The sequence below is a fragment of the Monodon monoceros genome, unplaced genomic scaffold (genome assembly GCF_005190385.1).
Source record: "Monodon monoceros isolate NGI ecotype Baffin Bay Population unplaced genomic scaffold, NGI_Narwhal_1 Super_Scaffold_9, whole genome shotgun sequence".
Taxonomy (NCBI): Eukaryota; Metazoa; Chordata; class Mammalia; order Artiodactyla; family Monodontidae; genus Monodon; species Monodon monoceros.
Genome location: NW_021703786.1, coordinates 10025959 through 10050566, shown reverse-complemented (window position 1 = coordinate 10050566; position 24608 = coordinate 10025959). Strand labels below are relative to the sequence as shown.

Below are 24608 nucleotides of genomic sequence, written 5' to 3'. Positions count from 1 at the left end.
TCTGCTTGAAAGATTCAAATCCACTTCATGTCAAAATAATTTCAAATAAACGTGAATGGTATTTTAACACTTTAACCACAAAAACACTAGAAGAAAACATGAAATTTTAGTCCCATTTAACTGATCTCAGAAATGAAAAGGACATTTTAAACATAAAACCATTGGAAATATAAGGAAGAAAAGTTCAAGAGGTATTTTAGTATATTCTACCCCGTATTTTCTTCTAGCATTTAAAAAATATGTATTCATTTACTATCATGAAATATGCTGCTGGGAAAATCCTTATATGTGTACCTTTTGCAAAGATCCCCATATAATGAATTACTAGCAACGGAACTTCTAGGTCAGAGGATATACATAGTTTAAATTTCAGTTGATATGGACTGAAACTAGAAATAAGCTAATGGCTTATGAAAGTGCATGTCTGCACACCTTTCCCAGCCCTACATATTATCAAATTTAAAAGGCTTTTTCCAGTCTGACAGGTAAAAAATATCTCATTGTTTCTTCTTGCACTTTCACATATTTTTCTTAATTTAGCTCTTTAATCTACCTGCCATTTTATTTTACAGCTGGTCCGAGTTAAGGACTTCACCTTTTTTCCCCTTCAGGGATGGCAAGTTGTCCCAACAAAGGGATGGCCATGAGTCCTAATGTCAGTTAATAAATAATCAGCCCTGGGAATTCTCTGGCCATCCAATGGTTAGGACTCAGAGCTTTCACTGCCAGGGCCCGGGTTCCATCCCGGGGAACTAAGATCCTGCGAGCTGCATGGCACTGGTGCGGCCAAACAAAGCAAAACAAAACAAACCCCAAAACCAAACCAAAACAAACAAAAAATCAGACATTTCCTCAACTGTTTGAAACGCTACATCCATCATATTCTCTTTTCACATGTATATATTGACCCTTTTCTGCACTCTCTCTGTTCTATTCTATTATCTACTGGTCCATTTGCCATTTCTCTGCTACTCCCAGCTTTATAAAATATTCTGATATCGGTGGGACAACTAGTCTTCTTAATATTCTTCGTTTTCAATAACATCTTGGCTATTCTCATCCATTTTCTCTTCTGGATACGTTTTATTTTTTTAAAGAAATTTATTAATTTTATTTATTTATTTTTGGATGCATTGGGTCTTTGTTGCTGCATGCGGGCTTTCTCTAGTTGTGGCGAGCGAGGGCCACTCTTCACTGCGGTGTGCGTGCTTCTCATTGCGGTGGCTTCTTTTGTTGCGAAGCACAGGCCCTAGAAGCCCATGCACCGCAACGAAGAGTAGCTCCCACTCGCCACAACTAGAGAAAGCCTGCGCGCAGCAACAAAGACCCAACGCAGCCAAAAATAATAAATAAATAAGTAAATAAATAAATTAATTTTTAAAAATGTCTCAAACATTTAGGGACCAAATAAATCATGTAGGCCTTCATAAGGAGTTTGTATATTATTTCAAATGTGATGTGAAGTCATGGAGTCCATTGAATAGGGGAATGACTTGATCTGATTCATGGATTTGAAAGATCATGATAATAGTTAGTGGAAAAAAGACTGCAGAGGTCCAAGAGTGAAAGAAAGGAGACTTGTGAGGAGACTAGCATAATGGTCCAATTGAGATGTAATAGTGGCTTAGAATGGAATGGTAGCGGTGGAGGTAGTGAAAAGTGGTGGGTTCAGTATTGATTTCGAAGATTTAGTTGAAAGGATTTGATGATGAAGTAGAAGGATTGAAAATTGATGGGGGACCTAGGGGGAAAGAGAATGGAGGAAAGAGAGGAATAAAAAAACTCTGATGCTTTTTGGCTTGAACAGCCTGGTGGATAATGATGCTTATTGATATTGATAAGAAAGGGAGGAAGCGATATGGAGAAAAAATTAAGAATTCGTTATGACCATGTTAACATTAGACACCTGTGTGGAACAATCAAGGGTGCAGTTGCATACAGAGTCTGGGATGCAGGGTAAAGTTCAGACTGCAGATATAAATTTGGTAGTCATCAGACTTCCCTGGTGGCGCAGTGTTTAAGAATCCGCCTGCCAAGGTAGGAGACACGGGTTCGAGCCCTGGTCCGGGAAGATCCCACATGCCGTGGAGCAACTAAGCCCGCGTGCCACAACTACTGAAGCCCGCATGCCTAGAGCCCGTGTCCACAACAAGAGAAGCCACTGCAATGAGAAGCCCCCGCATGGTAACTAAGAGTAGCCCCCGCTCACCGCAACTAGAGAGAAAACCTGTGTGCAGTAACAAAGACCCAACGCAGCCAATAAATAAATAAACAAATAAATAAAATTACTTAAAAATATCAGTAATAAAAGAAAATTTTAAACTATGCATTTCAGGGCTTCCCTGGTGGCGCAGTGGTTGAGAGTCCGCCTGCCGATGCAGGGGACGCAGGTTCGTGCCCCGGTCCGGGAAGATCCCACATGCCGCGGAGCGGCTGGGCCCGTGAGCCATGGCCGCTGAGCCTGCACGTCCGGAGCCTGTGCTCCGCAACGGGAGAGGCCACAACAGTGAGAGGCCCACGTACCGCAAAAAACAAAAAACAAAACAAAACAAAAACTATGCATTTAAAAAAAATTTTGGGGAGTCATCAGTGAATAGTTTTTAGAGCTATAGTCCTGGATGGTGTTACCCGGGAAGAGTGTATAGGAAAAGAAAAGATCCCATGACAAAGCCTTGAATACTCCCAACAACCTGAGGTCTAGCTGGGGATAAATAAGCAAAGGAAAATGAAAAGGGGTGGTCAGTCTATGTGGTATGGAAGAAACCAAGAATAGTGTGGTCTTTTACAAGCCAAGAGAACAAAGTTTCCAGAAAGAAGCAATGGTTTGAATTGCTACTAAGTTTCAAGAAGGAAACAGTGGTTCCCTTGCTGCTTCAGTTGGAACAGAGTCAGTAAGATCAGAAAAGTCATCATTTAGCTTTGGAAACAGAGAGGTCTGGTTATGTCATTAAAAACAGTCTTAGCAGCATTACGGGGATGGTTGCTTGACTGGAATGGGTTAGGGAGAAATTATGCAGTTGAATTGGAAGTAGGCTCTAGATAGAGAAAACTTTTTTTTTTTAATTAATTTAATTTATTTTTGGCTGCGTTGGGTCTTCGCTGCTGCTCGCGGCTTTCTCTAGTTGCAGCGAGCGGGGGCTACTCTTCGTTGCAGTGTGTGGGCTTCTCATTGCGGTGGTTTCTCCTGTTGTGGAGCACGGGCTCTAGGCGCGCAGGCTTCAGTTGTTGTGACACGCGGGCTCAGTAATTGTGGCTCGCAGGCTCTAGAGCGCAGGCTCAGTAGTTGTGGCGCACGGGCTTCGTTGCTCCGCGGCATGTGGGATCTTTGTGGACCAGGGCTCGAACCCGTGTCCACTGCACTGGCAGGAGGCTTCTTAACCACTGCTCCACCAGAGAAGTCCCTGAGACAACTCCTTAAATATTTTTTGGGGGACAGGGAGCAGAGAAATTGGGTAGAATCAGGAGTCAAGGTAGTTTTTTTTTGTTTGTTAAAATAGAAACCAGAACATATTTGTACAAAGATGGAAATGACCCCGTAGAAAAAGAGAAATTGATGAGGTAGGAGCAAGAAAGGATAACTGGTGGAGCAAAGTTCTTGAGAAGGAGTGAGGAGACGGGATCTAGAATACAAATGGAAGGGTTGCCTTTAACGGTAGCAAGGACTTGGCATCATGAAGAGGAGGATGAGGAACTGAGAAGCCAGGATATTGGATGGAAAATGTAGATAACATTTTGAAGAATAAATAGTGGAAGAAAGGATTTCAGTGAGCCATGAACAAATGAAGGGGGAGTTAACAGGGATCAGTAGGTGACAGCATGTTGGTGTGGTGGCAGCTGGCATTAACGTTAAAAGAACTTGGGTTTTGTGTTTTTTTTTTTTAATATTTATTTGTTTATTTGGCTGCGCTGGGTCTTAGCTGCAGCATGTGGGATCCAGTTCCCTAATCCGGAATCGAACCCAGGCCCCCTGCATTGGGAGCGTGGAGTCTTAACCACTGGACCACCACAGAAGTCCCAAGCTTGGGTTTTTGAAGGAGGAAGGAAGAGAAATGATTTGGGGGCAACAAGAGCAGTTGGTTTGAAGATAAGAATACCTGTGAGAGGAAAAATAATCTCCTGTACTTGAAAAGTTGTAAGGGAGGTAGTTTTGCTAGGTGACAAACCAGTTTTCAGTTGGAAGAGGAAGTGGATGGAACATTTAGAGAAGAGGTTAAGAATAAAGAGGAAATGGCTGATAAAGATGTTGAAATCTGAAGGGTGGAGTGAAATGGTTAGGATGATTGGTAAAGAACAGAGTACTGAATCAGATTAATAGAAGTAGAGAGTACCATGGAGATGCTAATCAGGGTAATGGTGGATGACCTGGAGGCTACCGGTTGTGACTGAGTGAAAAGGATTATAGAGCATGATGGAATTAACTTTTTGTAATCTCTAGGAGTGGAAGGGAAGGTGAGTAAGCTGTTTAAGATGAGTAATATAGAGAGCTACACAAACTGTTGTCTCTTGCAGGTCTTGTGTTATGGAGGGTACTGAACTAGAATTGCTAATATTTCACTTAGGTTTTTTGCATTTAGTTATAAAATATGGTCTACAGATATCCTTCCAGCGTTACAATTATTAGGGTTTAATAACAGGGTTATGATTATCTTTCAAAACAAGCTGGGATTTTTTTCTAAGTGTTTTTACACTCTGGAACCATCTGGTGTAGTAGTGCATTTTGACGTAGGGTATATCTTTGATTACATTTTCAATTTAATTGATCTAGTCAGACTTGCTACATTTTGAGGTGATTTAATTTATTTTTAAAAATTTATTTATTTACTTTAGGCTGCGTTTGGGTCTTTGTTGCTGTGCGTGGGCTTTCTCTAGTTGCTGCGAGCAGGGCCCACTCGTTTTGGTGTGCGGGCTTCTCATTGCGGTGGCTTCTCTTGTTGCGGAGCACGGGCTCTAGGCTCGGGGGCTACAGTTGTTGTGGTGCGCAGGCTCAGTAGCTGTGGCTCGCGGGCCCTAGAGCGCAGGCTGAGTAATTGTGGCACACAGGCTTAGTTGCTCCGCGGGATGTGGGATCTTCCCGAAGCAGGGCTTGAACCCGTGTCCTGCATTGGCAGGCGGATTCTTAACCATTGCGCCACTAGGGAAGCCCTACCTACTGTAATTTTATTTATTTTTGGCTGCGTTGGGTCTTTGTTGCTGTGCGCGGGCTTTCTTTAGTTGCGGCGAGTGGGGGCTACTCTTCGTTGCGGTGTGTGGGCTACTCATTGCGGTGGCGTCTCTTGTTGCGGAGTGCGGGCTCTAGGCGCACGGGCTTCAGTAGTTTTGGCACGCGGGCTCCGGAGTTGTGGCTCGCGGGCTCTAGAGCACAGGCTCAGTAGCTGTGGTGCACAGGCTTATTTGCTCCGCGGCATGTGGGATCTTCCCGGATCAGGGCTCGAACCCGTGTCCCCTGCACTGGCAGGCAGATTCTTAACCACTGCACCACCAGGGAAGTTCCAAGTGATTTTATTTATATGTTTATTGGCATAAGGATTTTTTTCTATTTGTATTTCTTGTCACATGTGAAAAAATGAACATTTTCCCCATACCCAGTTCAGAACTAGTATCATTCCATTTGAAATAACTCCAAGGCTGTAGAGGAAAGGGCACCCAGGAGAGCTGATGGTGATGTGGCCCAAAACTGGAAGAGTGAACTTTGATTCACGACAAGAACGTGTGCTGTTGAGAACATACCAATCTGCCCACTCTGAGGCTTATTTTAATGCCGTTGAAGTCCGTGCAAAGGTTTTAGCGCTTAGACTGTAACCTACTGGAGGAAGACAGGAGAAGATAACCGAACTGTTGGAGCACTGGAGCACTGGGTAGTTTTTGTAAGCTATTTTCTGATCCCGCCTAAGAAGGAAAATGCTGCACCCAGGGCTCGTCGGAAAAAGTACTACTTTTAACAAAAGCTGAAAAGAGTTAAGCCTTTTAAGTCTCCGACATACCCAGGTATATGAAACGAGACTGTGCAGCCGATAGTGGAAATTTCCCAAGTTTTCTTAACACAAACTGGATTTGCTCTCTCAACTCCCGGTCGGATCCATCCCACCGAAATCCAGTTTAGCTGTGGCATGCCTTTTCCAGCCTCTTCGCAAACCACCTTCCGAAGTGAGGTTTCCCGCCATTTAACTTCAAGAAATGAAGGTCTTTCCTCCCAGATTCTCTACACTCGTGGGAGGCCCAAGCCCACACGAGGCGAGCAGCGGAACGCCCAGGGCAGCAGACTGCATCATGATCCCCGGGATTGAGCAAAAAGGTGACATCAAATTGGTAGATAAGCGTTTACCACCCGCCGAAAATTGGGAGGGCGAAAACACCCACTGCAAAGCGAAAGCCAGCCAGGTCGCGCGCGGGCCCCGCGCCCACGGTGGGAGGAGGGAGGGCGGCCGTTGCGGGGAGGAGCGAGGGTTGAGGGCGGAGGGCGGGTTCGCTCCAACTCGACTCCGGATTGGTCGGGCCCAGAGAGCCGAGTGACGTCAGCCGGGAAGAACGTCTGATTTGTGTGGTGGGCGCGGGCAGCCGGCGGAGGTGCATTGCGCAGACGCAGCTGGTCTGCTCCTTTCCCCCTGGCGCTTCTGCCCAGCTCTGGCGGACAAGTCTCGACATCGTGCGCCCCCCCCACCTCCGGGACCGCTCCCTCCCCCTTCTCGGCGTAGTCGAAGATAAACAATAGTTAGCCGGCGAGCGCCGAGTGTGTATCCCGCCGCCGCATTCGGCGGGCTGCGTGGGACCGGCGGGATCTCGGCCAGCCTGCCATGGCGGGGCTGTACTCTCTGGGAGTGAGCGTCTTCTCAGACCAGGGCGGGAGGAAGTACATGGAGGACGTTACTCAGATCGTGGTGGAGCCCGAGCCCACGGCTGAAGAAGAGCCCTCGCCGCGGCTGTCTCTCTCTCAGCCGTTACCTCCACAGCGGTCACCGCTGGCTCTTCCTGGCGGCGAAATCTCGGGGAAAGGCCCGGCGGTGGCAGCCCGAGAGGCTCGCGACGCGCCGCCGGACGCCGGGGCCTCGCCGGCTCCCGGCTGCTGCTGCCGCCGCCGTTCCTCGGTGGCCTTTTTCGCCGTGTGCGACGGGCACGGCGGGCGGGAGGCGGCACAGTTTGCCCGGGAGCACTTGTGGGGTTTCATCAAGAAGCAGAAGGGATTCACCTCTTCCGAGCCGGCGAAGGTGTGCGCTGCCATCCGCAAAGGCTTCCTCGCTTGTCATCTCGCCATGTGGAAGAAACTGGGTAAGTTCCTCGGCTTGTTTGGCGCCCGCCTCTTTTTCAGGCAGTTTGGGGCCTTTTATAGCGCCAGTCCCGTGGTCCCCCAGCACGGAGAGCGCTCTCAGTGTCAATCGATGGGAGGGAAGACTTTTCTGGGTCTCAGCGCTCTTTCCACGGTGTAGGTGCGGGCAAACAAAGTGGCTTTGGGAAGGATAGGATTGTTGTCTCCCTTCAAACGCTCCTCGCTTTACTTCCCTCCCGCCCCAAGGATCAATGGGGAGCAGTCCTCTCCCTTCGAGACTTCACTTTGGCGGCCGCCAGCGGAAACGTGTTTGAAACCTGGAGCCAGATTTTGGCCAAAAGATGCACTGAAGACACGTTGCTATCTGGGACAGGCGAAGGAAGCGGGAGGTGGCAAAAATTAGACGAGATCGGGTGCGTTCAGGGTGGTATGGCTGTAGACAAGACGGCAAAAATTAGAGTGTTTCCTTTCGATCTGTCATAATTTTGCTCTTGAAGGACTTGTCCCTGTCGGTTGCCTCCTACTGGCGGTGTCAGTCCTCCAGAATTGATCCTGGGTGGCTGGTAGTTGGAGTAAACTGTTGGATAACTCAGAAAGGCTAAAAAGTTATCATCTAGCGACTTAAAGTCTTGGAAGGAATTCGCTGTGGTGGTCATGAAATGTTTCTAAGATCTTTATGCTTGTACGGCTTATGAAAAACAAAAGCGCAGAATGCGTTCCTACCGCTTAAACTGGCCGGGTTAAGGCGATGTGTTAAATTCAGCTAGGGCTTTTTAAGAGTGCGCTTACCCCCCCCCCCCCCCCCCCCCGCCCTTTGGTAGTTGCCTTAGCTAATTGCTGTCAGGTCGTTCTCCACAGTTCCTAGTTAAAAGTACTTGCAAATTGTAGCTGCCCGTCAAAGTAGCAAGAGGTAAGGAATTACTGATGTGCCAAAAGGAGAGACCTTCATTTCTAAAAATTTGGTGTAGTTGTAGTTTCATCTAAGCTTTAAGTGTTCTCTAAAGCAGACTATGTTCCTGTACCCAACATATGTTATCATACAGAGTTATAATTGCTTACCCATTGCTGTGAATGAATGGTCTGAATCTTTTTTTTAGAGAAAAGGTAATACTACTTCTGTCGTTTTAAAAGTCCTGTGGTTTATGGAAGAATAGTGTTGCTTTATTTTCAGCAGAGGGACAGAGACGTAGAGAAGAGTGTAAAGGTTGGTCAAATACAGAACATTTAAAAAAGGTATTGTCATAGAGTTGTAGAGTAGCTTCTTTCAAAGTCTGTTTTCTATTTGCCTGGCTTTCTGCCAGGAATTATTTGATTGACTCATAGAACAACCAGTCCACCGGTGGGAGGCGTTTTCCATCCAATCCCAGAGGTCCCTATTATGGATTTGTTTTGTTTTTGTGTAGGCAGAGCACAGCTGAAAGCACCAGCAGTATATTCCAGAAATTTGTCATTTCATTGCTTGCAGGGCAAGTAGGAGTGGACAGCAAGACAAGATAGAGGAAGATTAGACACAAAGAACGATTTAGAGTCCTGTTTATTTTGCAGCACACTTGGGGCAAGGTGAATTTGCCATATGTTTTCACTAAAAGGATAAAGTATAAACCCTGTTACTTGAACATATATTTTTTTAAAATAAATTTATTTATTTTTATTTTTGGCTGCGTTGGGTCTTTGTTGCTGCACGCAGGCTTTCTCTAGTTTCGCTGAGCGGAGGCTACTCTTCGTCGTGGTGCGCAGGCTTCTCACAGCTGTGGCATCTCTTGTTGCTGAGCACGGGCTCTAGGCGCGCGGGCTTCAGTAGTTGTGGCACGTGGGCTCAGCAGTTGTGGCTCGTGGGCTCTGTAGTTGTGGCTCGCGGGCTCTAGAGCGCAGGCTTGGTAGTTGTGGCTCACGGGCTTAGTTGCTCCGCGGCATGTGGGATCCTCCCAGACCAGGGCTCGAGCCCATGTCTTCTGCGTTGGCAGGCGGATTCTTAACCACTGCACCACCAGGGAAGCCCATTGAACATATTTTTAATAAAGCAGAAACCATGCTGTTAAATATGAATGTATATGCTTTTTGACATATATGTACTTTTTGAATCAAGATTTATACACCAAATGTTAAAGTTTGCTTTGTTGCACAGTTAACCTCGTACTCCATCATCAAAACTTGAATTAAAAAAAAAAAAAAGAGTATGCTGAGTATATGGAAGTCTTGACACAGGAAACTCCCTGTGTCAAGTTTTCACTTTTGTAGTTCTCATTTGGCTATTGTAGTGGTTCTCAAACTTTTTGCTCTCAGAACCCTTTGTACTCAAAAATGATTTAGGGTCCTAAACAGCTTTTGTTTATGTGGGCTACATCTATCATATTTACTGTTTGAGAAGTTAGAACTGAGAAATTTAAAAAATATTTATTAATCTATTAAAAATAAACTTATTGTATGTTGACATTTTTAAGTGAAAAATCAGTTTTTCCCCCAAATAAGAAATATTGAAATAAGAAATATTCTCATCTCTGCCTCTGCATTCAGTCTGTTATGCTGTGTTTTCTGGTGAAGTATGTAAAGGAAAGGCAGTCTCACACACATACATAGTAGGAAAAGGGAGGAATAGTTTGTCTTTTCAGATAGTTGTGGATATTCTATACGGAAGTGATAGTTTCTTAAGACTAGTCAAAATAGAATCTGAAACCTCATCAATGAACTTTTCTATTTTTACATTAAGAGCCATTGGTCTCTCTTGCACTTTAAATCAATTTTTTACCCATGTGTGATTTTGTGACATGGTGCATTAGTCATTTGGAAAATAATGGTTCACTGAATTACGCGGTTCTTCCGAGTATTGATGCATTTCATTATACAATATTAAAGTATCCACATTTGTTAATATCACCAATCTCTTCAGAAAAGTCTTAAGATTGGGAAGTTATCAAGTTCATTGTAGTGGACACACATATTCTAAAATACGAGGTTTTGGGATTTCACTGGCAGTCCAATGCAGGGCATGTGAGTTTGATCCCTGGTGGGGGAACTAAGATCCCATATGCCACATGTTACTACGGCCTAAATAAATAAATAAATAAGAGGTCTTAAGCAGCAGTTAGAAATTTATCACTGGCAACAAATACTGTCAGTTGTTTCTCTTGAAATGAAGAACTCACTTTGTTCATTTTGAAGAAAATGTACACTAAATGGCCAAGTCATCTTCTTATTATTCTTTTTTTTTTTTGGCCACACCATGTTGCTTGCAAGATCTCAGTTTCCCGACCAAGGGACACGGCAGTGAAAGGCCAGAATCCTAACCACTAGGCCATCAGGGAACTCCCTGCCCAAGTCTTATTAACCCATTTTATCAGTCTTTCAAGTAAAAATGATGGTCTGTGAAAATTGTGGCTACTTCACTTCATTTCATAACTCACACAATCACAAATGCTTTTCCTCTATACAGCCCTAGTGTGTAACAGAAGTCTATTATTCATGCTTCTCTTCTTGTCTTACAGAATGTTAAAAAGACATGTATTCATGGGTGGAAGTTTAATAAAATTAATTTTTATTGCATCATCAAGGATATTATTTTTTAAATTTATTTATTTATTTATTTATTTTTGGCTGTGTTGGGTCTTCGTTTCTGTGCGAGGGCTTTCTCCAGTTGCGGCAAGCGGGGGCCACTCTTTATCGCGGTGTGCGGGCCTTTCACTATCGCGGCCTCTCTTGTTGCGGGGCACAGGCTTCAGAGGCGCAGGCTCAGTAGTTGTGGCTCATGGGCCCAGTTGCTCCACGGCATGTGGGATCCTCCCAGACCAGGGCTCGAACCCGTATCCCCTGCATTGGCAGGCAAATTCTCAACCACTGTGCCACCAGGGAAGCCCATCAAGGACATTCTTAAGTTAAACTGGTTTGCCTTTTTTTTTTTTTTTGCGGTATGCGGGCCTCTCACTGTTGTGGTCTCTCCCGTTGCGGAGCACAGGCTCCAGATGCGCAGGCCCAGCGGCCATTGCTCACGGGCTCCGGAGTTGTGGCTCGCGGGCTCTAGAGCACAGGCTCAGTAGCTGTGGTGCACAGGCTTATTTGCTCCGCGACATGTGGGATCTTACCGGACCGGGGCACGAACCTGTGTCCCCTGCATCGGCAGGCAGACTCTCAACCACTCCGCCACCAGGGAAGCCCCACCCCAGCACCACTTATTGAAGAGGCTGTCTTTTCTCCACTGTATATTCTTGCCTCCTTTATCAAAGATAAGGTGACCATATGTGTGTGGGTTTATCTCTGGGCTTTCTATCCTGTTCCATTGATCTATATTTCTGTTTCTTTGCCAGTACCATACTGCCTTGATTACTGTAGCTTTGTAGTATAGTCTGAAATCAGGGAGCCTGATTCCTCCAGCTCCGTTTTTCTTTCTCAATATTGCTTTGGCTATTCGGGGTCTTTTGTGTTGCCATACAAATTGTGAAAGTTTTTGTTCTCGTTCTGTGAAAAATGCCAGTGGTAGTTTGATAGGGATTGCACTGAATCTGTAGATTACTTTGGGTAGTAGAGTCATTTTCACAATGTTGATTCTTCCAATCCAAGAACATGGTATATCTCTCCATCTATTTGTATCATCTTTAATTTCTTTCATCAGTGTCTTATAATTGTCTGCATACAGGTCTTTTGTCTCCTTAGGTAGGTTTATTCCTAGGTATTTTATTCTTTTTGTTGCAGTGGTAAATGGGAGTGTTTTCTTAATTTCACTATCAGATTTTTCATCATCAATGTATAAAAATGCCAGAGATTTCTGTGCATTAATTTTTTATCCTGCTACTTTACCAAATTCATTGATTAGCTCTAGTAGTTTTCTGGTGGCATCTTTAGGATTCTGTATGTATAGTATCATGTCATCTGCAAACAGTGACAGCTTTACTTCTTCTTTTCCAATTTGTAGTCCTTTTATTTCTTTTTCTTCTCTGATTGCTGTGGCTAGAACGTCCAAAACTATGTTGAATAAGAGTGGTGAGAGTGGGCAACCTTGTCTTGTTCCTGATCTTAGTGAAAATGGTTTCAGTTTTTTACCATTGAGGGCGATGTTGGCTGCGGGTTTGTCATATATGGCCTTTATTATGTTGAGGAAAGTTCCCTCTCTGCCTACTTTCTGCAGGGTTTTTATCATAAATGGGTGTTGAATTTTGTCGAAAGCTTTCTCTACATCTATTGAGATGATCATATGGTTTTTCTCCTTCAATTTGTTAATATGGTGTATCACATTGATTGATTTGTGTATATTGAAGAATCCTTGCATTCCTGGGATAAACCTACTTGATCACGGTGTATGATCCTTTTAATGTGAGGTTGGATTCTGTTGGCTAGTACTTTGTTGAGGATTTTTGCATCTGTGTTCATCAGTGATATTGGCCTGTAGTTTTCTTTCTTTGTGACATCTTTGTCTGGTTTTGGTATCAGAGTGATGGTGGCCTCGTAGAATGAGTTTAGGGGGTTCCTCCCTCTGCTCTATTTTGGAAGAGTTTGAGAAGGATAGGTGTTAGCTCTTCTCTAAATGTTTGATAGAATTCCCTTGTGAAGCCATCTGGTCCTGGGCTTTCGTTGGAAGATTTTTAATCACAGTTTCAATTTCAGTGCTTGTGATTTGTCTGTCCATATTTTCTATTTCTTCCTGGTTCAGTCTCGGCAGGTTGTGCTTTTCTAAGAATTTGTCCATTTCTTCCAGGTTGTCCATTTTATTGGCATAGAGTTGCTTGTAGTAATCTCTCATGATCTTTTGTATTTCTGCAGTATCAGTTGTTACTTCTCCTTTTTCATTTCTAATTCTATTGATTTGAGTGTTCTCCCTTTTTTTCTTGATGAGTCTGGCTAATGGTTTATCAATTTTGTTTATCTTCTTAAAGAACTAGCTTTTAGTTTTATTGATCTTTGCTATTGTTTCCTTCATATCTTTTTCATTTATTTCTGATCTGATCTTTATGATTTCTTTCCTTCTGCTAACTTTGGGGTTTTTTTGTTCTTCTTTCTCTAATTGCTTTAGATGCAAGGTTAGGTTGTTTATTTGAGCTGTTTCCTGTTTCTTAAGGTAGGATTGTATTGCTATAAACTTCCCTTTTAGAACTGCTTTTGCTGCATCCTATAGGTTTTGGATCGTCATATCTCCATTGTCATTTGTTTCTAGGTATTTTTTGATTTCCTCAGTGATCACTTCGTTATTAAGTAGTGTATTGTTTAGCCTCCATGTGTTTGTATTTTTTACAGGTCTTTTCCTGTAATTGATATCTAGTCTCATAGCGTTGTGGTCGCAAAAGATCCTTGATACGATTTCAATTTTCTTAAATTTACCAAGGCTAGATTTGTGACCCAAGATATGATCTCTCCTGGAGAATTTTCCATGAGCATTTGAGAAAAATGTGTATTCTGTTGTTTTTGGATGGAATGTCCTATAAATATCAATTAAGTCCATCTTGTTTAATGTATCATTTAATGCTTGTGTTTCCTTATTTATTTTCATTTGGGATGATCTTTCCATTGGTGAAAGTGGGGTGTTAAAGTCGCCAACTATGATTGTGTTACTGTCAATTTCCCCTTTTATGGCTGTTAGTATTTGCCTTATGCATTGAGGTGGGGAGCACAGAGTCTTAACCACTGGACCACCAGGGAAGTCCCCTAAGCTCTTCTTGATTTATTTAATTAACATTGAGCTTGACCTCTCTAGCTTTGTTCTAGTGCTTGTGTACTCTTGCCAAATAAAAAAGGAAAACTTAATTTATCCAAAAATTTTTATATGACTTATTTTTGTCTTGAGACCAGGGGATTTGATAAATATAGCATGGAGTAAGAGAGTATGTGAGTATATCCTTTTGGGTTTTTTTTGGCCGTGCCATGCGGCTTGTGGGATCTTAGCTCCCTGACCAGGGATAGAACCTGGACCCCTAGCAGTGGAAGCGGGGAGTCCTAACCACTGGACCGCCAGGGAATTCCCAACATATCCTTTTTTAAAAGTAATTTTTTTCATATTTTTATTACTTCTTGATCTTAAGTTATAGTATGTGCGTGATTTATGTATTTTCTTATGTCTGGATTTACTGTTCTTGTGTTATGCTTGCCTTCTAAGCAATAATGTTTCAGAGTTTGTGCTTCTTTAGGTTTATTCATTTGAAATAATGTTCTTATTATCCTTTTCTTTTGATAGTTCAGAGAAGATAGTGAACAACATGCAGCTTTTTTTCCACTGAGCCAAAGTTCATTGACTTATGTTATCAAGAGAGCCATTAGAAGGATAACGACATACTCTTGAAATAAATGTAGTGTGATCTCTGATGTGATTACAGGAAATTTGCCACAGTATTTGTAAAGGAAGATGAAATATGGGACGTTTTGTTTTTTTAATTTGTTCAAATGAAAATCAGAGCACCTACTTAAAAGAATATGGCCAAATGAATGAATTATGAAGAAGCTGGTCCTAACCTAAATTGTTGGTTCTGGTTTTGGCACATAGTTTTCATTATCTTAAGTTTAAAGACAGAGACGGAGACAGACAAATGCAGAAGAGGGGTGGAAGGGGTAAAGGGAAAGACAGGGAAAGCCAGATAGAACTAAACTGGAAGAAAACCTTTATTAAATCATAGAATTTTAAACCTGTATCTTTATTATAGTTTGATATTTCTCAGTTTTTACTGTCAAGGACCTTCACCCTCTCACACATCACATGTTCCGAATGAGTTTGCCATATTTATCAAGTACCAGTTTTTTCCATTTTTGTTAATCAGTCATTACTTTCAATCAGTATTAGATAATCTCTGCTACATGTTGTTGCATATATCGATAGTTCATTCCTTTTTTTACTACCGAGTAGTATGCAGTTGTCTAGATGTACCACAATTTGTTTATCCATTCACCTATTTTATATACACACACACACACACACGCACACACACATATATACATATATATATATATATATATGTATATTTAGGCTGCGTTGGGTCTTCGTTGCTCCACACGGGCTTTCTCTAGTTGCAGTGAGCGGGGCCTACTCTTCGTTGCTGTGTGCGGGCTTCTCACTGTGGTGGCTTCTCTTGTGGAGCACAGGCTCTAGGTGTGTGGGCTTCAGTAGTTGTGGCCCACGGGCTCAGTATTTGTGGCTCGCGGTCTCTAGAGCACAGGCTTAGTAGCTGTGGTGCACGGGCTTAGCTGCTCCATGGCATGTGGGATCTTCCTGGACCAGGGCTCGAACCCGTGTTCCCTGCATTGACAGGCGGATTCTTAACCATTGCGCCACCAGGGAAGCCCTCCATTCACCTATTGATGGGCATTTGGATTGTCTACAGCTTTCGGCTATTACAAATAAAGCTGTGATGTAAAGCTTTTCTTTACAGAAGTCCACTAATAAATGTAGAAGGAATGGGAACTTCCCTGGTGGTACAGTGGTTGAAACTCCACGCTCCCAATGCATGGGGGCCTGGGTTTGATCCCTGGTCAGGGAACTAGATCCCACATGCATGCTGCAACTAAAAGATCCTGCATGCCACAACTAAGACCCAGTGCAGCCAAATAAACACATATATTTTTTTAAATGTAGAAGGAATGATAGAACTCGAAAATCTCATTTGGTAACCATCATAATAGTTGATTCAGCCAAGAAACATCAATAAATGTTACAACTAGTAGGTAAAACTTTGAGGAACAGCTATATTACTTTCCTAGAGGTGCTGTAGCAAATTAGCACAAATTGGGTGGCTTAAAACCACAGGAATTTATTCTCTCATGGTTCTGGAGGCCAGAAGTTTGAAATCCAGGTGTCAGCAGCGTTGATTCCTTTTTGGAGGTTCTGAGGGAGAATCTGTTCCATGCTCTCCCCTAGGTGGCTGGCAGCAATCCTTGTCATTTCTTGGCTTGTAGATGCATCACCCAGTCTCCACTGTCTTTATATTGCCTCCTCTGTGTCTTCTCCCCTGCTCTTCTCCTTTTTTTTTTTTTTTTTTATGGTACACGGGCCTCTCACTGCTGCGGCCTCTGCCGCCGCGCAGCACAGGCTCCGGACGCACAGGCCCAGTGGCCACGGCCCACGGGCCCAGCCGCTCCGTGGCACGTGGGATCCTCCCGGACCGGGGCACGAACCCACATCCCCCGCATCGGCAGGCGGACTCCCAACCACTGCGCCACCAGGGAAGCCCCCTTGCTCTTCTCTTTTAAGGACACTTGTCTTTGGACTTAGGGCCCACTCTAATCCAGGGTGATCTCATCTTAAGATCTTTAACCTAATTACATCTGCAAAGATCCTTTTCCCAAATAAGGTCACATTCAGAGGTTGTGGGTGAGCATATCTTTTATTGAATTTGGGGGGGGCACCACTCAACCCACTCCAAGGATATTTATGTCGTCTCAGATAATCTCCTTATGCACACTTATTAATTACAAAAGGAAAAGGATTATATAGGGGGAAACCTGGTAGACAGCACCTTAATCGAGTGATCAAGAGTATCATCATTTTTAACGGGACAAATTGAAATTGTATACTGCCTGCAGGGAGAAGATCATATTTAATACTTCTGTGATATTCCTGCCAAAAATGTGTAATCTGATTACAAACAGGAGGAAACATGAAACAAACCCAAACTGTGAGACATTCTTGAAATGACTGGCCAAGTACTAAAAAGCATCAAGGAAACACTGAGGAATTGTTCCAGATTGGAAGAGAATAAAGATAAATAAAGATACATGATAAGTAAATATAACAAGGGATCCTGAATTTTATTCTTTTACTATAAAGAATATTGTTAGGATAGTTGATGTAATTTGCATGAGATATATGGATTAGATGGTTGTATGGTATTAATGTTAATTTCCTGATTTTCATGGTGTATTGTAGGAGTTAGATACTATAATAGTATTTGGGAGTGACGGTATATTTTGTTGGCAGTTTGCTTTCTATTGGTTCAAGAAAAAAATTCTTTGGATTATTCCTAGGGAAAAAAGTAAACCTGAAGAAGCAGGCCTCAGATCAGAAACCTTGGATACCTCCAGCAATCTAGGTAGCAGTTTCACCAGAGCCCTGCTGCTGGATGCATACTAGGCTATATTTATTTGTTTCAGTACAGAGAATAAATCAGAAACTTGGCAGCAGCATTTGGAATCACCATTTGATTATAATTCCCTGTCATTTTCCAAGAGCTATCAGACTTTTGCAGTGGTCAAATTATAGACTGGAATATATCGGATCACCACCTCAGCTCATGTTTTAATGGTGACACCAGTCTTTGTTATGCTTTGAGAGATGTGATAACGCTTTTAATTTTCTATTTTGGAAGAGAGTATCATTGGTGGTCTTGCACTTGGCCTTTTCTACCCTAATAGGCTTTCGACCAATCAATGAAGAGCTATGTCGGGAAGCTATTAGTTGCTGAGGTTATTTGGGGACCAAACTAGCTGTGGCATAGGTTTGGGATTCCATTGGTTCTGAGGTGGACTGGATTGAAAGTCCTATTTAGTACCTGACCTCCATGAACCTTATGTCTTATCAGTGGACTGTGGCTGTGTTTTGTAGCCCCAGAATTATTATCTTAGAGCCATCGTTCAGTAGTTTCTCAATGTTGTGGGTATTTCTTTTTCCTTGGTGTATAGCTACATGTGAAAATGGCCACATATCACTTTGAGGAAGGTTAACAATTCTTTAAACGTGGAAGATTTTCTTTTTGTTTTGTTTTCTGTTTTCTGTGAAAGACCATTCTGCAGATCCAATTTTTCTTCTGCCCTGTTGTCAGTGAGGTAACTGTACCAGATTTTCTTTGGGTAATTAACTGCTCCTATCTGATCTCTGTCACCTCAGGTTCTCCCATCCACAGAGATCAGGGAGCCCATTTTCATTGCAGCCTCTTCCCTTAGTATTTCTTGCCTAGAGATAAGAGTCAGTAAAATGGGTTTAAAAGATTTTAGTGTACCATATATAAAATAGACAAACAATAAGGATTTACTGTATAGCACAGGGAATATATTCAATATCTTGTAATAACCTATAATGGAAAATAAAAATAATTAAAAAAAAGAACATATAGGGACTTCCCTGGTGGTCCAGTGGTTAAGGCTCCACGCTTCCAGGCTTCCTTGGTGGCGCAGTGGTTAAGAATCCACCTGCCAACGCAGGGGACACGGGTTTGAGACCTGGTCTGGGGAGATCCCACATGCCGCGGAGCAACTAAGCCGGTGCGTCACAACTACTGAGCCTGCGCTCTAGAGCCCGCGAGCCACAACTGCTGAAGCCCACATGCCATAACTACTGAAGCCTGTGCGCCTAGACCTGTGCTCTGCAACAAGAGAAGCCCTCGCAATGAGAAGCCCCGGCTCGCCGCCACTAAAGAAACCCCGCACACAGCAACGAAGGCCCAACACAGCCAATCAAGCAAGCAAGCAAGCAAGCAATAAACAAACAAATAAATAAATAAATAAAATCTATTTAGGAAAAAAAAAAGAATCTGCCTGCCAATGCTGGAGACATGGGTTCAAGCCCTGGTCCAGGAAGATCTCACATGCCACGGAGCAACTAAGCCCGTGCGCCACAACTACTGAGCCTGCGCTCTAGAGCCTGCGAGCCACAACTACTGAAGCCCGTGCACCTAGAGCCTGTGCTCCGCGACAAGAGAAGCCACCGCAATGAGGAGGCTGTGCACCGCAACTTAGAGTAGCCCCCTCTCGCCACAAATAGAGAAAGCCCGCACACAGCAGCGAAGACCCAACGCAGCCCCCCCCCACCCCGCAAAAAAATAATAATAATAAAAAATTAAGGAGAAAAAAGGACTCCGTGCTTCCACTGCAGGGGGCACCGGTTCAATCCCTGATGGGGGAACTAAGATGCCACATGCCGTGTGGCATGGCCAAAGCGGGGGAAAAAAAAAAATATATATATATATATATATATAACCAAATCACTTTTTTTTATAACAATGATTTTATTTCAATTTATTTTATTTATTTATTTTTGGCTGCACTGGGTCTTCATTGCTGCACACAGGATTATTCTAGTTGTGGCGAGAGGGGACTACTCTTTGTTGTGTTGTGCAGGCTTCTCATTGCAGTGGCTTCTCTTGTTGCGGAGCACGGGATCTAGTTGTGCAGGATTCAGTAGTTGTGGTTCGTGCGCTCTAGAGTACAGTCTCAGTAGTTGTGGTGCACGGGCTTAGTAGCTCCGAGGCATGTGGGATCTTCCCGGACCAGGGCACGAACCTGTGTCCCATGCATTGGCAGGCAGATCCTTAACCACTGCGCCACCAGGGAAGTCCCCTAGTCTTTGTTTTAATGACTTATGCACATTTCCTAAAGGATACTTATGTCAGAGTTCATATACTATCTGATACTGTCTTTTTAATGTGCTCCTAGTTTTAAGTCATTTTTTTTAATTAAAAGATTAAAATGTAAAGTAGAAAACAAGAAAGGCTAACTAAGGAAGACAAATTAAAGAGGTAGGTTCCTTAATATATAAATTTATTGCAGTTTCAATCAGAACCTCCACAGGGTTTGTTTTTTAATTTTACAAGTTGCTTCTGAAGTTCATATGGAAAAATACTTAAGAGAATATTGAAAAAGAAGAATAATTGGCGGATACTTAAACTCCCTATTATTAAAAAGCACCATAAATAGATTAGTAGGATGTGTCCAGAAATAGATCTGAGGCAAAATGTAACATATGATAAAAGGTGACATTTCAAATGAATAGGGAAAGCATGGATTATTCAGTATTTTTAGATCATTGCGGAATTTCTTTCATAATATGTTAGTGCTTTTGACAAAAAATGTCATTTACATATTAACATTGCTTTGAATATCCTTTTTATTTTTAGCTCTTTTTCTCCTTTTTCATCTCGTTTTAGGTGCTTTTTGCAAACAGCTAAATTACTTGTATGCTGTAGGTAAATTTTATTTTCTGAATGTGGTTAAGAACCCTTGTTTCTGGGAGTTCACTTCGTTTGCATTTATTATGATAATAGATTTTTTTTCAGGTTCTTAGCTGCAGAAAACCATGTTTTCTAGTTTTTTTTTTTTTTAAAAAGGAAAAAAGAAAATGTTTTAGCAAGAGCTACAGTTAACCCATAAAATAATTGAAAGGGCTAAAGAAACATACACCATATTCTATGCTGGGCTTCTGGAAATGACGTCTGTAACCAGACTGCAAAACTGCATGGGCTAGGGAGCTGTCTGCTGTGATCTATGTTTGTAAAATTGAAGCCTTCTTCCTGCTGCTTGTTTTTCTTTTAACTTAAAAAAGGTGTGAAATATAACATAGCATGCATACATAAAAGGCCATAAAACATAAATGTACACTTTAATAAATAATCATAAAATGAATACCATCCAGTTACAAAAGAGAACATTGCCTGTACACCAGAAGCCCCTGTATGCCCTTTCTGATCTCATATTTCTGTCTTCCCCCAAGAGGCAACCACAAGCTTGACTTTTGTGATTATAGGTCTGTAGTGATTTACTTATTTTTCTTAATAGTTTTACCTCTTGTCTGTAAACATGATAGGTTTTTTTTTTTTCTGAAGAAAATCATGCTGAATGTATTCTTTTATCTCATCCTTCATGTAAGATTCTCACCCATTATATGTAGTATAGTCTGTTGTTATGTTGAAGGACATTTGAGCTGTTGCCCGTTTTTAGTCCATATGAACAGTGCTGGTATGAACATTCATATGTATTGTGTGTCATGAATTTATGCTGTATACCAATGGGTAGTGAGTAGTCAAGAGTATACATATCTTCACCTTTACCATATAATGCCTAGATGTTTTCTAAAGGAGTTGTACCAGTTTATACTCCTACCAGTAGTTGATGATAGAACATGTTACTCCACATTCTTAACTTAACTCTTGTCAAACTTTAATTTATGCAGCAATCTGATAATTATGTTGTGGTATCTCATTAGGGCTTTTATTTATTTATTTATTGAGTTATTTATTTATGGCTGCGTTGGGTCTTCATTGCTGAGCACGGGCTTTTTTCTAGTTGCGGCGAGCAGGGGCTACTCTTCATTGTGGTGCGCAGGCTTCTCATTGCGGTGGCTTCCCTTGTTGCAGAGCACGGGCTCTAGGCGCGCGGGCTTCAGTAGTTGTGGCTCACGGGATTTAGAGCGCAGGCTCAGTAGTCGTGGCACACGGGTTTAGTTGCTCCGTGGCATGTGGGATCTTCCTGGACCAGGGCTCGAACCCGTGTCCCCTCCATTGACAGGCAGATTCTTAACCACTGTGCCACCAGGGAAGTCCTCATTATGGCTTTTAATTTGTATTTCCGTGATGATTAAAGAAGCCAAACACCTCTGCGTGCTTTTTGGCTCTTTGGATGTCCTCATTTGTAAAAGCCTGTTCAGGTCCTTTATCCGTTTTTCTATTGAGTAGTCTTCTTGATGTGATTTGTTTTAGCATTTTATATATTCTGGATACCATTCTTTTGGTGTGTATATATTACAAATATATCATCTTCCATTCTGTGAGTTGTCTTTTCACTCTAGTAATCATATCTTTTGATGAACAGAAATTCTTAATTTTGATGGTAGTACAACTTCACAATCATTTTCTTATATGGCTAGTCCATTCTTTGTCTTTCGGAAATCCTTCCCCACCTTGAGATCGTAATTGTACTTTCTTGTGCATTATCTAAGCATTTTAGCTTTCCTTTTCACGTTAGGTCTTTGATGTACCTGGAATTGATTTTGTGTGTGCGTGTGTGTGTGTTTGGCATCAGGGACCCAAAGTTGTTGTTGTTGTTTTTTTATAATTTTATCCCAGTTCCATTTATTGACTGTCCTTTCTCCACTGTTCATATATCAAGTGTCTGAATATGCATGGATCTGTCTCTGTGCTCACTGTTGTATTTGTTCACTGGCTTACAACTTTTCCATACAGGTCTTATTAGAGATTTGTTAGCATTGTTGGCAGATGTATCACACCTTTCGCTGTTATTGTGAATGGGATCTTTTTTCTTTAAGTTACATTTTGTAATTTTTTGTTGCTGTTTTACAAAAATAGAATTCATATTTTATATAACTACTTATATCCAGTAGCCTTATTGAACTTTATCAATGCCAGTAATCTATCCACAAATGTTTTCTTTAGGGCCTTTTTTTTTTTTTTTTTTTGGCAACTCCACTTGGTGCCTCTCAGGCTGGTTGCTTTTCTTAAATACATAATGGTGATAACAACAAAAACTAATGTTTATTGAACACTAACTATGTGTCTGGTGCTGTTGCTGATAGTTTTACATGTGTATATGCCTGTGTGTGTGAATTTCTAGCTTCATCAATATTGGTAGCTGTTCTGGTTTCCCTTAGCATTTGTGAAGGTCATTATTTCGTATACTGCAAGCAACCCTCTGTTGTGAGTGACAGGTCACTCTGGAGGATGGGTTCCATCTGTGGGATGGGATGGGATGGGGAGATGCACTGTAGTGTTCAAGAGATGGCTTTTCAGCATATATAATATTGGAAAAGAAAAGAACTAGTTAGCCCAAATATATTAGAGAAGGCTTGTGGCTATAAAAGTTGTGTGGCACCCGTCCATTTGGGGAGGGGGCTTATTTCTTCTACCACATCCCCTTTGAGACCCTTTTGTCCCTATCAGCTGATGCACCACTTTTCTTAAAAGAGAGGTATTATAGTTACTGGCATCTTAGGAACTTAAATATTTCACCTTTTACCATGCAGGGAGTTTAGGCACTGACCTAGCTCCTGCAGTTTTAAATGAATCTGCCAGGCTTCTACCATCCATTCCTGACTTCAGCCTTTGCCACTGCCTCTGAGTTTGAACTTTTCTGGAACTCTGTTAATGGGGAATACTGATGTACTGCCTCCTTTACTGTGCTTTTTCCTTATGTTGGATTACAAATTTTGCATTCTGATTTTTCCCTCAATATAATTCCATTTGTTTAAAATTCCAGGAATTCCTCAGATTTTCTTATGACCCTTCTCTGTGTTTCATGACTGCTCTGGACTTTTTCTAATATTTATATTCTGTCCTTTCAGTAGGATTTTGGTGGGGAGAATATGTCAGTGTTTGGACTTAGTTTGCTGTCTTGAACTGTAACTTGTAGTTTAATATTACAGAATATTTCAGAATTTTAAATGATAGTGAATATAGTCAGTCAGTATAGGTTTTGGAATTAGGTATATGGGATCTTTGCCACTTAAAATACTTGAGTTATTTTGAGCAAATTTCTTAACCATTCAAAGTTTTGGTTTCCTCATCTGCAAAATGAAAATAATGGAACTAATCTTACCTATCACTTAGGTTTATTAGTATTATATGAGATAATACAATACATGTAAAGCTCTTAGCACAGAAAGTGGTATCCAGTAAGTGCTCAATAAATGTTATTTATTAGATTATGAATATTCAACAGTTGTTTTAAAAACAAATCCAGTAGCTTTTTCTGAAAATCTTCTTGAAGTAAAATTAATAAACAGATGATAAGCTGCTAGCAGTATGATATCAAAACTTTTAACATATCCTTGCCACTAAATGTAATTAAGACTAAGACTTATGTGGAATTAGTAAATCTGTGCTGTAACATTTTTCTCCTAGGATCGGCTTGATGGTCATAATATAATTGCATTATTTATAAAATTAATTTATTAATATGTGAATGAAGGGATTAATACAAGTCCTTCTTTAATAGCTTTCAAAATATTTTTCTTAAATATTTTCCTATGCTAATTCAAAATTTAACATGCTAATTCAGCATATGTTGGCATTTTTATTCTGCCACAGGATTAATGTATACACCTGAAAGAGTAAAATGTTTTATTTTTTATTACAGCAGAATGGCCAAAGACTATGACAGGTCTTCCCAGCACGTCAGGGACAACTGCCAGTGTGGTCATCATACGGGGCCTGAAGATGTATGTAGCTCATGTGGGTGACTCAGGGGTGGTTCTTGGAATTCAGGATGACCCAAAGGATGATTTTATCAGAGCTGTGGAGGTGACCCAGGACCATAAGCCAGAACTTCCCAAGGAAAGAGAACGAATTGAAGGACTTGGTGGGAGGTAATTATTGTCCTATTTTGTCTTTCTTCTCTTGGTTCTATTTAGTCCCTTTCTGCTTTATTTACCAGATTGACCTACTCCTCCCTTTTAATGAAGTTACAGATTTTCAGTTTGCCTGATGAAGTACTTATGTATGTTCATATTTATCTTATTATTTTGAATTGACTGTTTTATTTCTGATAATGGCTCCAAAGGGAAATAATATTTTAATATTATTATTATTAAATAATAATAATAATATAACTAATAATAATAATAATTTTGTTACTCAAGTAACAAAACATACAAGGATTTATTTAAAACCTTTTACATAAATACTGATCAGCATGCCCTTCAGAATCTGGACAGAGCAGC

General features: G+C 41.7%; 1 protein-coding gene across 1 annotated transcript in view; it reads left to right on the top strand.

The window, feature by feature from the left end:
* The first annotated feature begins 6560 nt into the window (after window positions 1-6560).
* Window positions 6561-24608, top strand: part of PPM1D (protein phosphatase, Mg2+/Mn2+ dependent 1D) — a 53712-nt gene continuing 35664 nt past the window's right edge. The window contains exons 1-2 of the mRNA XM_029212668.1: window positions 6561-7263; window positions 24026-24254. Coding sequence (XP_029068501.1) covers window positions 6792-7263; window positions 24026-24254 — 701 coding nt within the window. The 5' untranslated portion in view covers window positions 6561-6791. The remainder of the gene's footprint in view (window positions 7264-24025; window positions 24255-24608) is intronic.